Raw genomic sequence first — 15118 nt, 5'->3', positions numbered from 1 at the left:
ACATATAATCTTAGTACCTATCTGGGATACAAACAGTGTTGGCCAAAAGTTAATTGCAATTGACCATTAACCATTACAAATTGAACCATAAACCATAACGGATGGTTCGATTTCTAATGGTCAATGATCAATTCCATTAACATTTCGGCCAACATTGTATAAAAAAACACAATTGAAACGTGTCGTTCTTACTTCCAGCCGGCGAGAGCAGTAAATCATACATGTGCCTTGACTCGCCGCCGCCCAGCGGCTTCGAATCCGGCAGCGCGGCCGCCAGCGCCGTCTCCGACCGTCGCGTTTCCATCTCCAACCTATTCATGGAGGAGAGCCTGCCGCCGTCGCCGCCGCCGCCGCAGAGCAACATGGTGCTGCGGAAACGGATACACCGCATTAAGCAGGGGATGAAGAAGTGAGTGCATATGTAGTGGCCGCTATTATGAAACCGGCAGCGCGGCCGCTAGTGCTAGTCTCCGACAGTCGCGTTTCCATCTCCAACCTGTTCATGGAGGAGAGCCTGCCGCCGCAGAGCAACATGGTGCTGCGGAAACTGATACACCGCACCAAGCAGGGAATGGAGAAGTAAGTAGTGGCCACCATTTTTATTTTCTTGTTTATGGTGCGACTGATTTTAAAATCAATATATGGCTAATAAGTAAGGTAGGAGACGTAAATATTTACGTGAGTCACCTTCGAAAAAAATACGGATGCTATTTAAAATTTCTTTTGGGATCCAATCATTACGAGCAATTTTATCTAAAATCGATACCCGTTCGAGAGTACTCAATAAAGGCACTAATAATATGTAACGTCAGTCAGGGAATAAAGAAGTGAGTGCATTTGCGGAGGGCTGAACGGATAGCGGCCGCCATTTTGAATTTCTTTGTTTATAATCTTACAGCGTTTAAAATCAACACCTGATAGCAGATTGGGTTAAGCAGTTATTTGCTCGCTCTATTCGCGCATAGCGCTGTCATAAGATATATTACAAGTTTTTTTTCCAAATTTCAGGTACAACGACCAACTATCCGCCTTACGTAGTGATCTGCGCAGCTGCAAACGCAAGACCGCGCTCCAGCAAAAACAAATCGCCGAACAACAGAAGCAGATCGCCGAACAGCAGAAGCAAACGCTGGATTACGCCAACCGTCTGGACGACTACGACAAGAAGAACGAGGAGACCAGTCGCAAGTTCCAGACGCTGCTGCAGGTCATACTTTATTCATTATTTAATTTATACAGGTGTCCAATCGGCGGTGATTACCCATTAGCGAGTAGTTATGTGCAAGGTTGTTGTTGCACGCGAGTCTATTCTTAGAAAAAGTACCAGTAGGTCGGCGGAAGTGCAGTGAATATGCGCTGTTATAAAATTACGTTCCAGCCGAACAACAGTAGCAGATTTCAAACAAGGCAGGCCAAGATCTAACTTGATTCGATATTTAGTTTAGGCAGATGTTCGAGGTGATTAGCAAGTTATGTACGAGTTTTTCTTCGAGTTAAGATTGTTCTCTCTTAGAAAAAGTACTTGCCCACAATGTGAACGATTAATATGCGCATTTATTTTATTATTTTAGGTAATATGTGGTGGTCTGCACACTGCCCGGATAAGGCTGCATCTGTCTATGTGGACGACCGTATCGAGCCATACCTTTAAAAACCGTCTCTGCAGTGCGCTATGCAATATCGTGCTGTGTCGACTATGATAGACCGTCATTTTTACAGGCCTATTGATTAATTAATTCTGCATAAGTAATAAGGCGTTGTGGACTTTGCCATTATGTATATGAAAGTCCTAAAACAGAAGTAACGCAGTAATACCATGTTATTGTAATTTCAGGAGCTGAACAAGTGCAAGACGGAGCTGCAGTACTGGCGCTCGCGCTCGCCCGCCGTGCCGCCGCTCTGCGCCGAGTGCGGCGCCGCGCTGCATCTCATGCAGCCCGCTAACATGGTGAGTGAGAGGGAGACAACACGATACATAGCTGAACGAGACGGAGCTGCAGTACTGGCGCTCGCGCTCGCCCGCCGTGCCGCCGCTCTGCGCCGAGTGCGGCGCCGCGCTGCATCTCATGCAGCCCGCTAACATGGTGAGTGAGAGGGAGACAACACGATACATAGCTGAACGAGACGGAGCTGCAGTACTGGCGCTCGCGCTCGCCCGCCGTGCCGCCGCTCTGCGCCGAGTGCGGCGCCGCGCTGCATCTCATGCAGCCCGCTAACATGGTGAGTGAGAGGGAGACAACACGATACATAGCTGAACGAGACGGAGCTGCAGTACTGGCGCTCGCGCTCGCCCGCCGTGCCGCCGCTCTGCGCCGAGTGCGGCGCCGCGCTGCATCTCATGCAGCCCGCTAACATGGTGAGTGAGAGGGAGACAACACGATACATAGCTGAACGAGACGGAGCTGCAGTACTGGCGCTCGCGCTCGCCCGCCGTGCCGCCGCTCTGCGCCGAGTGCGGCGCCGCGCTGCATCTCATGCAGCCCGCTAACATGGTGAGTGAGAGGGAGACAACACGATACATAGCTGAACGAGACGGAGCTGCAGTACTGGCGCTCGCGCTCGCCCGCCGTGCCGCCGCTCTGCGCCGAGTGCGGCGCCGCGCTGCATCTCATGCAGCCCGCTAACATGGTGAGTGAGAGGGAGACAACACGATACATAGCTGAACGAGACGGAGCTGCAGTACTGGCGCTCGCGCTCGCCCGCCGTGCCGCCGCTCTGCGCCGAGTGCGGCGCCGCGCTGCATCTCATGCAGCCCGCTAACATGGTGAGTGAGAGGGAGACAACACGATACATAGCTGAACGAGACGGAGCTGCAGTACTGGCGCTCGCGCTCGCCCGCCGTGCCGCCGCTCTGCGCCGAGTGCGGCGCCGCGCTGCATCTCATGCAGCCCGCTAACATGGTGAGTGAGAGGGAGACAACACGATACATAGCTGAACGAGACGGAGCTGCAGTACTGGCGCTCGCGCTCGCCCGCCGTGCCGCCGCTCTGCGCCGAGTGCGGCGCCGCGCTGCATCTCATGCAGCCCGCTAACATGGTGAGTGAGAGGGAGACAACACGATACATAGCTGAACGAGACGGAGCTGCAGTACTGGCGCTCGCGCTCGCCCGCCGTGCCGCCGCTCTGCGCCGAGTGCGGCGCCGCGCTGCATCTCATGCAGCCCGCTAACATGGTGAGTGAGAGGGAGACAACACGATACATAGCTGAACGAGACGGAGCTGCAGTACTGGCGCTCGCGCTCGCCCGCCGTGCCGCCGCTCTGCGCCGAGTGCGGCGCCGCGCTGCATCTCATGCAGCCCGCTAACATGGTGAGTGAGAGGGAGACAACACGATACATAGCTGAACGAGACGGAGCTGCAGTACTGGCGCTCGCGCTCGCCCTCCGTGCCGCCGCTCTGCGCCGAGTGCGGCGCCGCGCTGCATCTCATGCAGCCCGTCAATATGGTAATTATAGTTTTGAGTATTTAATAGGAGCTCAATATTGATTATAAGAACGTTGAAACTCGTTTTCAAGCAGTATGGTGGCCATTTTGCATTTTTTTTTCTGAGTGAGGAGAGTTGCGGGTTTGCCTCGTGAGGCACTCTCGGTTCTCGCCCGAGGAAAACGGCCGTGTTGTGTCGTTCGAGCGTGCTGCGACTCGAGTCTGGCGTTGTCGGTTTTTATCAAAATCGACAAAGCTCGAAAGCTCAAAGCGCTGTTTGTTGCGTATTGAAGCACAACTTTTAAAACAATTTGCTCCAATTCGTAATCTCTTTTGGTATAACTTTAATGCAAAAACGTTTTTTGGATGAAACTTAATAACAATTTGGTGGTAACTACTGGGATTTTTTTCTCTAGTAGGAGCTACCAAAATGATTTTATACTTGTCGTATCGGAAAAAAAATCTCATCTGTTATGACTGGGAACTACTGGAAAAAATTGTAGGAGTCGTTACCAAACCGAGTCGGTGGTATAGCTTGTCTGAATTTTGAGATCAAGTTCGTCATACATTTATCATGACGTACTCGATCTTAGAAAAATGGACTTCTGGGGTTTATTTTCAGTAGGTACCAGTGTTAAAACGTGGAAAAAAAATCAGTAGGTACCATCGGTAATATTTGATGGTAACTAGGGGAAGTAGAATAAGTCAGATTTGCGTGGGATGGCGATCGACGTCGAATAAACTGTCTTCAGTTTGGTGAAATTTATGTATACTAAAAGTATTTTTACAGCCTGAAAATTAGCATGTTTCGTTACTGTGTCGAACATTTAAAGGGCCATATGTACTGTAAAACGTACGATACATGTGCGAATAGATAATTTGCAACTCGTGTCCATTTAAATAAAACACTCCCTTCGGTCGCGTTTTAATTTATCGCCACTTATTTCGAATTTCCTATTTTTCGCACTTGTATCGTAATGTACTATTTTGAAATGAAATGTAAAGTAAGTTTAATTTGTCCCAGTGGGCGGCCGGCAGCAGCACGGAGCCGGAGCCGGAGGCGGCGGGCGGCAGCGGCGCGGGCACGGAGCCCGGCGCGGCCGAGGCGCCCGCCAAGCCCGCGGCGCCGGGCGGCCGGCGGGCGCCCGCCGCGCGCGCCGACTCCTCGGGCGACGAGACCTCCCCGGCCGCGCGGCGCCGCGCCTCGGCCGACGCGCACACGCCCGACCGCAAGAAGCGCCGCCTCACGCGCCCGCGCAAGCTGTGAGCCCCGCGGCGCCGCTCGCGACATATCCTGCAGGTAACCGTGGCCCGGACGCTCTCGACACCTCGCTGCGGCGCCGGAACGAAACCTGAACCCGGGTATCCCCAACTGTGACTTGTGCCGGTTGCCGCGACGAGCGGACCGCCCGACCGCTTGTACTTCGTGTCGTCCCGGTGCGGCCCATATACCGCTCCGCGGGGATCGTGATCGACTTTCGAAAGCTTAAAATATTCTCTTTCGATGTAATTCGGTTCGTGTTTCGCCGGGCCGTATCGTTTCCGAGTAACCGGTTTCATGAAACGACCCCGCGTTCCGAATGTAAATTGAACCTCAAAGGATATCTATAGTCGTCCGTTCGACGAAATCTTGATCCCATCCTTATATCCGTGAGGATATCACGGCTCTCCTTTATTTTTGATTGCGCAAATGTTCATCAGTACTGACATCCTATATGCCATCCTAACTCGAAAACATAACGTTAATAGGAACCTTGTATATACATGAACGTTTATGCTCCCGAGTCGAATAGTTAATATTTTAAGTTAAAATTCAATACTGGGCCAGATTTTTTGCTGAGCGAGGGGTTTCTTATTTTTTCTTCACTATCTATAAATGCTAAAAAAGCTCAACAAATATGTAAATTTCCATAACCCTACCTTAATAGTTGGACGCTCTAAAGACCACAAAACTCAAGCTTATACATAATTTTGTCTAAACAAAACTCGATTAATAAAATAAACATTTCCTGGCCAATAAATTTATTTCATTGTATGTCAATAATAAATTATGAACAACGTACAAAATCCTATATTTTTTTAACTACATTGTGGCAAGGGTTGTTGAAATCTCGAAGCTGATTGTATAATAAAACACTAACATATGAAATTGAGACTTAATTATTATTAATATGAGCTTGTATTTTGTTATGCAATAAGCTTGGTAAGGAGTTTGTTGATTCACTAAACATGATACTTTTAATGTATCTTACATATTCGTATATAAATCTTACATAATTATAATGATGTTATTTTTGTTATGATTAGCATTATTGCTTTTCATACATCAGCACTATGGCCTAAAGTAAAAATAAAACAATGTTAATGCTGATGCAAAAAATGTTAAGTTTGGTAAGTATTTCACAGACTGGCCTATTTACTACTGAACAAATATCAATAAAAACTTACTTGCGTAATTAAGGTATCAGAAATGTATCTCAGAGCAGGACCTCTACAAATTTGTACAGTCGCTATGCGGCCAAGGTGCTCATAAATATCTGAACACACTTCTATTGGCATGCCGTTCGAGTCTGTTCAGATATTTTTGAACACCTCGGCCGCTCTGATATATCTGATGGCGACTGTAACAGTCTGTTTAAATAATGTATCCAAGGTTTTTATTTATTTCTCCACTTTATCAGACATTTCCAAAACTATCATCAAACGACTTACCTTTTATTTTTATGTTATAAGTAGTTAAGATTTCATTCTCAGGTCGTACACGGAATAATAATTTTCTCTTTCATTCCCAAAAGTTATGGGAACCTAACTCCTGGTTTAGACATATTTTGGCTAAACCACCCCAATCTAACGCATGTAACTTCTCTGGAGTTGCAGGCTTTTACAGGCTGCAGAGACTGCTTACTATCAGGCGGGCCGTATGCTTGTTAGTCACCGACGTAGTATTAAAAAAAAGTGGTTTTTGCTTATATCTTATTAAGTATTTGTTACATCAATCCTTTTCACTTTTGGGAACAGAAGAGACAAATTAGAACCTAAATCGGTGTATGACTCACACTTAAAATCTTCTGTAGATATGTATGCTTTATATTTATATCAAATTCTGTAATGTTCAGAAATTTCAAACATATTTGCAATAATGAAAAAAAAAAAAACCTAATTTATTTATAACTTATGTCCTTACTTTTAAAGCTTGCATATTTTTATGTTATGCATCGATTCATTGTTCTGATAAGATCGGGGGCCAAGATGCCAATCGGTTACGCAGTAGCGAACGAAACGGTAATGTCTATCACTATTCCATATAAGTGCGACAGAGAGACATTAGCGTTTCGTTTGCTGTGACGCAAACGATTGGCATCTTGGCTAGGCCCCCAGTAGTATGAACACTCGATGGAGTAGTTCAAGCAGAAGAATGTTTAAATGCACAATTAGTAAATTGATAATAAAGGAAATATTAAATGCGATGCTATATTTTACCTCCAGGGCATTGATGAATAGGCAGGTCCACACGGAGCGAGCATACGCGCTGTGTGGACCCGCCTAATGAGGCATTCCTCTATATATGTGCATTATTACTATAAGTTGTTCACTGCAGCAAATTATATGCAGACAACATTTCAGGGCAGTATTCAAATACCAAATGTCTAGATAGATTTCTTTATCGTGAAACGTAAGTGTTGTAATTATTTTTATAATGCTTGTATACTGCAGACAGAAGGCATGTAAACAACAAAATCAAATGTCTCCCACGTGTATCGTATTTTCGTGCATATTTTTTATTGCGATGTTGCGCTTTATTCTTATTTTATTATAAAATGACGAAAAGTAAACAACCACGGTGGACCACCATTGAACTGTCTTCAATATGATAAGGAATAGTATCATTAGGGTGAGCGAACAAGCAATGAAATATCAGAAAAATAAATTGGTGGGTACACACAGAACGAGCCGCCTCGCGAGGAAAGTGCCGCGCGAAACCGCTCGGTCGGTGGTGACGTGCCTCGCTCGAGGCACTGCGGTCGCTAGTGCGCTTGCTTCGCCCGAGGCACGTCTGCACATACCGAGCTATTCCGCGCGGCATTTCCCTCGCGAGGCGGACCCGCCTAATAACGTAGACATATAAATTTGTTTATTGCCTAACCGACGCCTTGACTTTCGGTTTCATTTAGTTCTCGTAACATTCAGTTGCGCTAGGTTTTACAGCCCTGACTTTAATTTAGTTAGATTTAGACAGTAAATAGGTGAAGGTCGGAATTATGTGTTTATCTGTAAATAGTCTTAAAGAATCACACGTGTACAAATAAAATATATTTATGATAATATAGTGATGCAACCATGGAAATAAATATTTTGTGACATGATGTATAGTTAAGCGACAGTAACATAGTTGCAGCAAGCTATTTTCAGTATGTTACGTAAAGAGATGCTCACAGGGCTTCACACAGTTCTTGCATCATGTCACTTAGGAGCGGTCATCGTGCGCGGACAATTTCGTACTATGGTGGGGAAACACCTGGGAACCTGGTAATATAATCTTTTGGACGCCAAAAACACCTATAGGCGTCGATACTAGTCGTGCCCGCAGCGCCTAGGACAACTATAAGTGTTATTGCGAACGCTGTCAATGAAAACTTCACACTTTCAAGTAAGGTTTACAGCTTGCTTGCGCCCGTGATCTTGGCGCGTCAGTGACGTTTTTGTTTATGATGTAAAGCGTTCAAAAGGTTAATACTCTAAATTTATAAACTTAGATAGGATTGCCAGTATATCTAAAATAGAAATTCTATCTGTCATAATCAGAATAGAGTATTGCCAGTAGTTGGGTTAGAATTGCTATCTTACATTGGCAATCCTTTTTAGCGAATTTAAAGGAATAATTTTCGCTCAGATCTCTCAATTGCTCGTTCACAATTATATCACAGTCGCTTTTATATGTAGGTGCGACAACAATATCTGTGCAAGTGAGACGATAAAATATGTCCGAAATGGTTCGTGGTCGGCGGCCGCACTTTACTCGCACATATCAACTGTCCACCCCACTCACTCGCTCGTGTAACAAACGCACAAATACATATAGCATAGTACACTACATTATCGCAGATAGCTGGTTTAATAGATGTGCAAAGTCGCAGAAGAGTTTTGATTAAACATCTCTAGGTAGCGCTGATTCTCCGTATATTTTGGACACTGCAATTTGGCTTGGCAAGCGGAGCAATACGTGTGTATACAGCCCGCATTACATCGTTCATTATTTTGCTTTACTAACCACGGCAGATTGTGTTGCCAGTGTATGCAACACCTTTGTGGTATGGTTTGTTTTGTTGGCTGTCAAATGCTCGACAATCAGACCGCATCACTAGCAATATAAATGGTACGGCGCCGTGTTTACCACCTCCAATAAAGTTATATTCACAGCTCATGTCTTTAAAATGGCTTTGCACATCTATTAAGGCTATCTGTGGCATTAGGTGGTTAGTTTCACCAGAAGTTCAATTTTAATATAAAGATCTGAGAAGTACTCGCATTTTGACCAATTATCAAAAATGTTATTATAATATTATAATAGCGGTACTGGACAATAGAAAAATGCAATTTTCAGAAATATAGCTCATATATGGGCTGCTCATAGTTCATCTCAACGGTTATCAGATAACACTGGCAAAAGGTAGAATTGAATTATAGGTTTACTGCATACTTATAAGTAAAGACATCTTTAAAGTGTGGTAGTGGTACTATGCCCGATGGAGGGTTTCAGCATAAATAATTAAATTAAAATAGGTTTTGTTTAAACGTTAAGTCCCATAGCCTGTATCAATCAATAAATCTAAGACCTCAGACAAGTTATCAAGAGCAAGGATCTCTGTGTAATATGGACAATAAGAGTTACCAGTTTCTGCAAAACTTGTTACATTTGCGATCATATGATTGCCTCGCCGTAGCGGGCATACACTTGTAAAATAAAGTATTCATTGCTCATGAGTGTTCAACCAATCTTTGCCGTGTTAATTGTTTGTGTAAATATTTCTGATTGTACATACTATGTATGCTGTGTGTAGAACCTTAACTTAGGATGTTTCACGTTTTTAGTGTTGTAAGACATTTATCAAATACGAGAGTACATTTGTACCGACGCGTTCGGGTTAATGTCAATAGACTTGTGTTAGAAATTGTTAGAGATAAAGCTTTGGTTTCTACCTCTTCAGAATGTCTGAAATATTTAAAATGTTGGTATATCTTGCAATCTGCAGGCGAAAATTATTTTTATGATGGTGCATTATGTGTAATTTTGTAAGCATGAAAATTAAAACAACATCGTGGCTATGAACTTAAACATAAAATGTGAATTCTTATATAAGTCTGCTATGCACGGAGAATTCGCGTTTATTTTGGTTCATTTTTAAATGTGTATGTTGCAAATGAGTTTAACTAATATTATAGTTTTGTTAATTATTATATTTTACATGTGTACATAATTGTATCTTAGACTAAGTAGTCGATTTGAAATCATTTTCCACGGGTCACCGAGCTTGAAACTAACGTAAGATCATGCGTTTTCTGGTCTTAAAATATGTTCGCAATACACTTGGTTGTTGTACAGTCGCCATCAGATATATCGGAGCGGCTGAGGTGCTCAAAAATATCTAAACACGCACTCTAACGGCTTGACAATAGTACATATGCAAATATGGCTTTGTCCCTTTCGTTTGCGATATTAAAGCAAAAGATACAACATGAACAATTGGGCAAATAGACCAAGTGTGTTACGGCATTAGGAAACGCATAGGAATTCTATGTCTGAAGCAAACTACATAATGTTTACTCCGATGTTCATGGCAATGTTGTCACTGGTCTATCTTCGTGTATTACGATAATTCTGTACAGTTCTACAATCATGTACGATTTTGCTTACATCACAGTATACGTACCTATCTCTGTAAATGTGTTCGAAATAATTGTATTCAGGACTTGATGGCTAGTACACCAGATTGATACCTATTTGATAAAAGTGTCTACTGTAACATATATATTAAACTATCCAGTGGAAACACTTGTTTTGGATATGTATTGTGGCATGTTTCGTCCAGGCCATTCCGTTGAGCGGCGATAATATGACCTTGAATAACTTCACACTCATTGCTGCGAGCTTTTCTTTCTGCGAAGATATTCTGTTGAAACCAGCTCAACATCTCTATTCAAGGGAATATAACAATACAACTTAACGTCTGTTTTAAAGAGATTGCTCTGCAAAAAGAGAGCAATTTTGACGTGACGTCATTCGACGTCATATTTCGCATCTCATGAGTGGCCTATGCGAAGCGTCCTTACACTAGGAATGAAACATTTTTTAAATGTACGGTCTTTGTTGGCGAGAATGTATTCCAAAAATTCTTTATTTCCCGATGTAGCATCGTTCTGGCATGTCGTGTCGAGTAGATTGTTTTATGTAATTTAATGTTCAACTAGCATTACTTATCTTTACACATGAGACACTTTGCTGTAATAGTATCCTTCGATTACGAATATATGAACTATTATACGAATTAAAACCTTTGTTATCAGTTGTTATCGTTTGGAGAATATTTGTGAAGATGAAATGGTACGCTCCTAATGGCATTAGTACCTAGCGTGAAACAATGAAAATTATAATATTATTGTGCCTGAATGTCGCGTACTTAAAACTTACGCTAAGCTTTCCTAAATGGATTTAAAATCCGATAAAATTAATTTCTATATTCTTCCCACTACATTTTTATTTATATACTTTCTTTTTCCATAGTGCCAATACATTTATATCCAATCGCAAAATTCGTAGTTTTTTCTTCAAAACTTAGATATGATAGGGCTGTAAAATAAGGTTTAAAAATTAGTTTAATGTTAGAAGATCCTCAAAAAGTGCACTAAAAGCATAATAGGGAGGTTATTACGTTGTGCTCTGACGAGTGTGTGTACAACCAGCAAGACTGTCAATTGCTGTAGATATCCTCTTTATAATAGTTATATGATATAGTATTTTTATTAGACAAAAATACAATAAATGTGTGAAGTCCAATAACACTTGGTTTTATTTTCATTCTCCTTCTGCCATGGAAATTCATTACAGCGTAGTAGCGGCTTCGAATGCTCTAATGGTACAACAATGGTACTAGGTTTTAACCCTTTTCCAAGGCCGCACCAATTACAAGGTTTTCTCAAAAACTCCAAATATATTCTAATTAATCCAGCTTTGGTGATTCATTTGAGGACAAGTCGCATTTCCCCAAACTGCAATCTAATTTTAACCCTAAATCGGAATGCTAAAGTTTAAATTCTATTAGCGCGTATGTGGTCGATAAATCGTACTATGTTTATACACGTCAAAACCCAAGTACGGTCACGTCTGAAAATATCGATACTAAAAAAGTGCCAAAAATATGTATACACGACTGTATTGCCCATATATTAAGGCAGTGTATACATATTTTTGGCACATGTTTCGTATCGATATTTTCAGACGTGACTGTATCTACATGACTAATAAATTTGTCCGCCCAATATTTGCGTACAGAGTTAGGTACCTGTATAATGTCTTGTGCGTATAAAGTTGTGTACTTACTTATTTGTTAAATCCAGTCATTAGAATACTAGTTGCCTACCAACTTATTACCTTTACATTTGTTACCGATGTGAACGTTACATTAACACAACAGGTATTAGTTTTTAGCAATAAATTCATTGTAGCCTTTATGGCTGACTGTACTTTTTTCCACAGGCAACTAATACTCATCGAGACAATTATAACAACCCGGCGTTGTTTGCGCACATAATTCCCATGGCTACCTCCTATTAGAAACTAAACATTTAGATTTTTCTTATAAAGTTCTTATTGAATAATTTTTATTTATTAGTTTAATAAGATTTACTGTTCAGATAATTAACGTTACACAAAGGCGGGGTAAAAATAGTGACGACATTTTAATAACTGTTGTATGCAGCAAAGAGTAAAGTAAGTGTATGCAGTATGCACTACGCAGTTTTGGTTTAGGGACTACGAAAAAAAATAGTAAGTGCATTCTTAGTACGAAAAACAAAAATTACCTTGAAGGAATATTACTTTTTCGGAAACAAAAAACACAGGAAGTAGAAAAAACTAGGTAGTAAATGTGAATGGAAACACGTGCTCGTTGTCACTCTATTTAAGGCTGCAAGGCTTATCAGGCGTACTTTAAAAGGATTGAAACGATTTGTTTTGTAAAACTCTTATGTCCGCTGCGATTAAAATAATTATAATGTAATTTAATAATTTTTTTACTTCTATTAAGATAACCAATATCTACTTACTAATCGTCAGAGTTAAAATATTGGTAGTTAATCGCTTAGGCGTATTCGTTTGTCTCCTATATCATAAAAAAAGATCATCAGACACAGGATTGGTGCTTATACATCGATGACATCGATCGATCAGGTTAGGAGATAGGTCAAGCTAGGTGGGGCTACGCACTCCTTGCCCTTGCACGCACTTTAACACTGATAACGCCTGCAGTATTTGTACGAACAAATTCAACGAAGACGGTGTATTCCCATCCGTGCCCGCCCCACGTGACCACCGCCATACAAGAGGCGAGCACAGATGGGAATGATTTGTATGTAGCGCCTATTCCCATCTGCGCCCGGTGGGGACGAGTGGGAATACACTAATGAAGACGTAATTTTGACGTTAATTTATTGACTTTTACGTTTTAACAAGTGCCAGTATAGAATAGTAGGCATGCTATTACCCTCATGTAATGTTAGATCAAAGTTCTAACAATTAATTAGGTTAACAGCACCAATTATAAAGAGAATCTTTGGAGTGTTTTTGATATTTCACCGACACCTGTGTATACTTATTTGTACAACAAGAGAGCAAAGTTTAGATATTTCTTCGAGTGCTTGTTTTGAGTCCCGTGCCGTGCAAGCGAAAGATTCTATAATAATCTCTAATTTAGAATTTTAGTAAGGGACTCAAAAGCACACGAGATGTAAATAACTTTAATCTCGTGTAGTACACAAAAAATTTTACGTCAGTCAGCCATCAAAAAATACAACCTGAAAAAATGTAATCCGTCTTCATCACTATTTCACTAAGCGAAGCGACTGACATGTCTCTGATTTCACTCATGTTTTCTGAAGGTATTCTAACAATTAACTTAAATTACCGCAATAAAACAAAACTAAAGAAATTTCAATAAAATAATGAATTAACAAACATCAACTGCCAGATCAATGGACAATTTTTTTTTCAAAAAAAAACTTTGTCTTTGTAAAATACGGTAAATATTTGTATTGCGGATATAAACCGTCAATATACCGTTGAATTACGTATGCACTTTTTGTCTCTTTTTAGGGTTCCGTAGCCAAATGGCAAAAAACGGAACCCTTATAGATTCGTCATGTCCGTCTGTCTGTCCGATTCTGTCACAGCCACTTTTTTCCGAAACTATAAAAGCTATACTGTTCAAACTTGGTAAGTAGATGTATTCTATGAACCGCATTATGATGTTTACACAAAAATAGAAAAAAAACAATAAATTTTGGGGGTTCCCCATACTTAGAACTGAAACTCAAAAAATCTTTTTTCATCAAACCCATACGTGTGGGGTATCTATGGATAGGTCTTTAAAAATGATATTGAGGTTTCTAATATCATTTTTTTATAAACTGAATAGTTTGCGCGAGAGACACTTCCAAAGTGGTAAAAAGTGTGTCCCCCCCCCCCCCCACCCATAACTTCTAAAATAACAGAATGAAAAGTCTAAAAAAAATATATGATATACATTGCCATGCAAACTTCCACCGAAAATTGGTTCGAACGAGATCTAGTAAGTAGTTTTTGTTTAATACGTCATAAAAATTAAAAAAAAAATTTTTTTCATCAAACCCATACGTGTGGGGTATCTAAGGATAGGTCTTCAAAAATGATATTTAGGTTTCTAATATCATTTTTTTCTAAACTGAATAGTTTGCGCGAGAGACACTTCCAAAGTGAAAAAAAGTGTGTCCCCCCCCCCCCCCCCTGTAACTTCTAAAATAACGGAATGAAAAATCTAAAAAAATATATGATATTACCATGCAAACTTCCAACGAAAATTGGTTTGAACTAGATCTAGTAAGTAGTTTTTTTAATACGTCATAAATGGTACGGAACCCTTCATGGGCGAGTCCGACTCGCACTTGGCCGCTTTTTTTTGCTAATGACGTGAAAGGGACTAAGGCAATAGAATTCAAATATTTCGAACTTGTATTAGGCCCCGCACGTTGAAATGACATTCGAATATAAAGGTAACTTGAATGTTATTTTGTTCACTGTTTTTAAGCAACAAATTACCCTTGTTCGAGCTGCTGACGTGAAAAAAATGTTACCGGTTCATCGTTAACGCACAATATGTGGCGCAAAAAAATATTTTTGTCCTTTATGTTTTCGATGTTTTTAATCAAAGATAGTGTAATTGGTTTCAATATTATTAACAATTCAAACTATGTTATTAAAAGATTTAAAAGGAAACAAAAATGAATGAAAAATCGAACTAACGCAGCTCTATGGCTCTTGTTTATTTATAGTAAAATGTTGCCTGTGTTTAAAAATGTATGATATATATTCTGTCAAGCCATTGCCATCAGTAGAAAACACGGTAAATTTAAAAAATGTGTGAAGGGGTTCGTCCCATAGCCAATTT

The 15118-nt window shown here is 41.2% G+C and overlaps 1 protein-coding gene across 1 annotated transcript in view; it reads left to right on the top strand.

Annotated features, from left to right (window-relative positions):
- Positions 1 to 11478, top strand: part of LOC133520305 (uncharacterized) — a 30173-nt gene extending 18695 nt beyond the window's left edge. The window contains exons 5-17 of the mRNA XM_061854674.1: positions 199 to 409; positions 1009 to 1207; positions 1835 to 2077; positions 2116 to 2220; positions 2252 to 2356; positions 2388 to 2492; positions 2524 to 2628; positions 2660 to 2764; positions 2796 to 2900; positions 2932 to 3036; positions 3068 to 3172; positions 3204 to 3308; positions 4447 to 11478. Of these exons, the coding sequence (XP_061710658.1) occupies positions 199 to 409; positions 1009 to 1207; positions 1835 to 2077; positions 2116 to 2220; positions 2252 to 2356; positions 2388 to 2492; positions 2524 to 2628; positions 2660 to 2764; positions 2796 to 2900; positions 2932 to 3036; positions 3068 to 3172; positions 3204 to 3308; positions 4447 to 4689 (1841 nt within the window). The 3' untranslated portion in view covers positions 4690 to 11478. The remainder of the gene's footprint in view (positions 1 to 198; positions 410 to 1008; positions 1208 to 1834; positions 2078 to 2115; positions 2221 to 2251; positions 2357 to 2387; positions 2493 to 2523; positions 2629 to 2659; positions 2765 to 2795; positions 2901 to 2931; positions 3037 to 3067; positions 3173 to 3203; positions 3309 to 4446) is intronic.
- The last annotated feature ends 3640 nt before the right edge of the window (positions 11479 to 15118 follow it).

Source organism: Cydia pomonella, chromosome 8 (assembly GCF_033807575.1).
Source record: "Cydia pomonella isolate Wapato2018A chromosome 8, ilCydPomo1, whole genome shotgun sequence".
NCBI lineage: Eukaryota > Metazoa > Arthropoda > Insecta > Lepidoptera > Tortricidae > Cydia > Cydia pomonella.
Note: the sequence above shows the minus strand (reverse complement) of the source record. Positions and strands in the feature narration are given on the sequence as shown.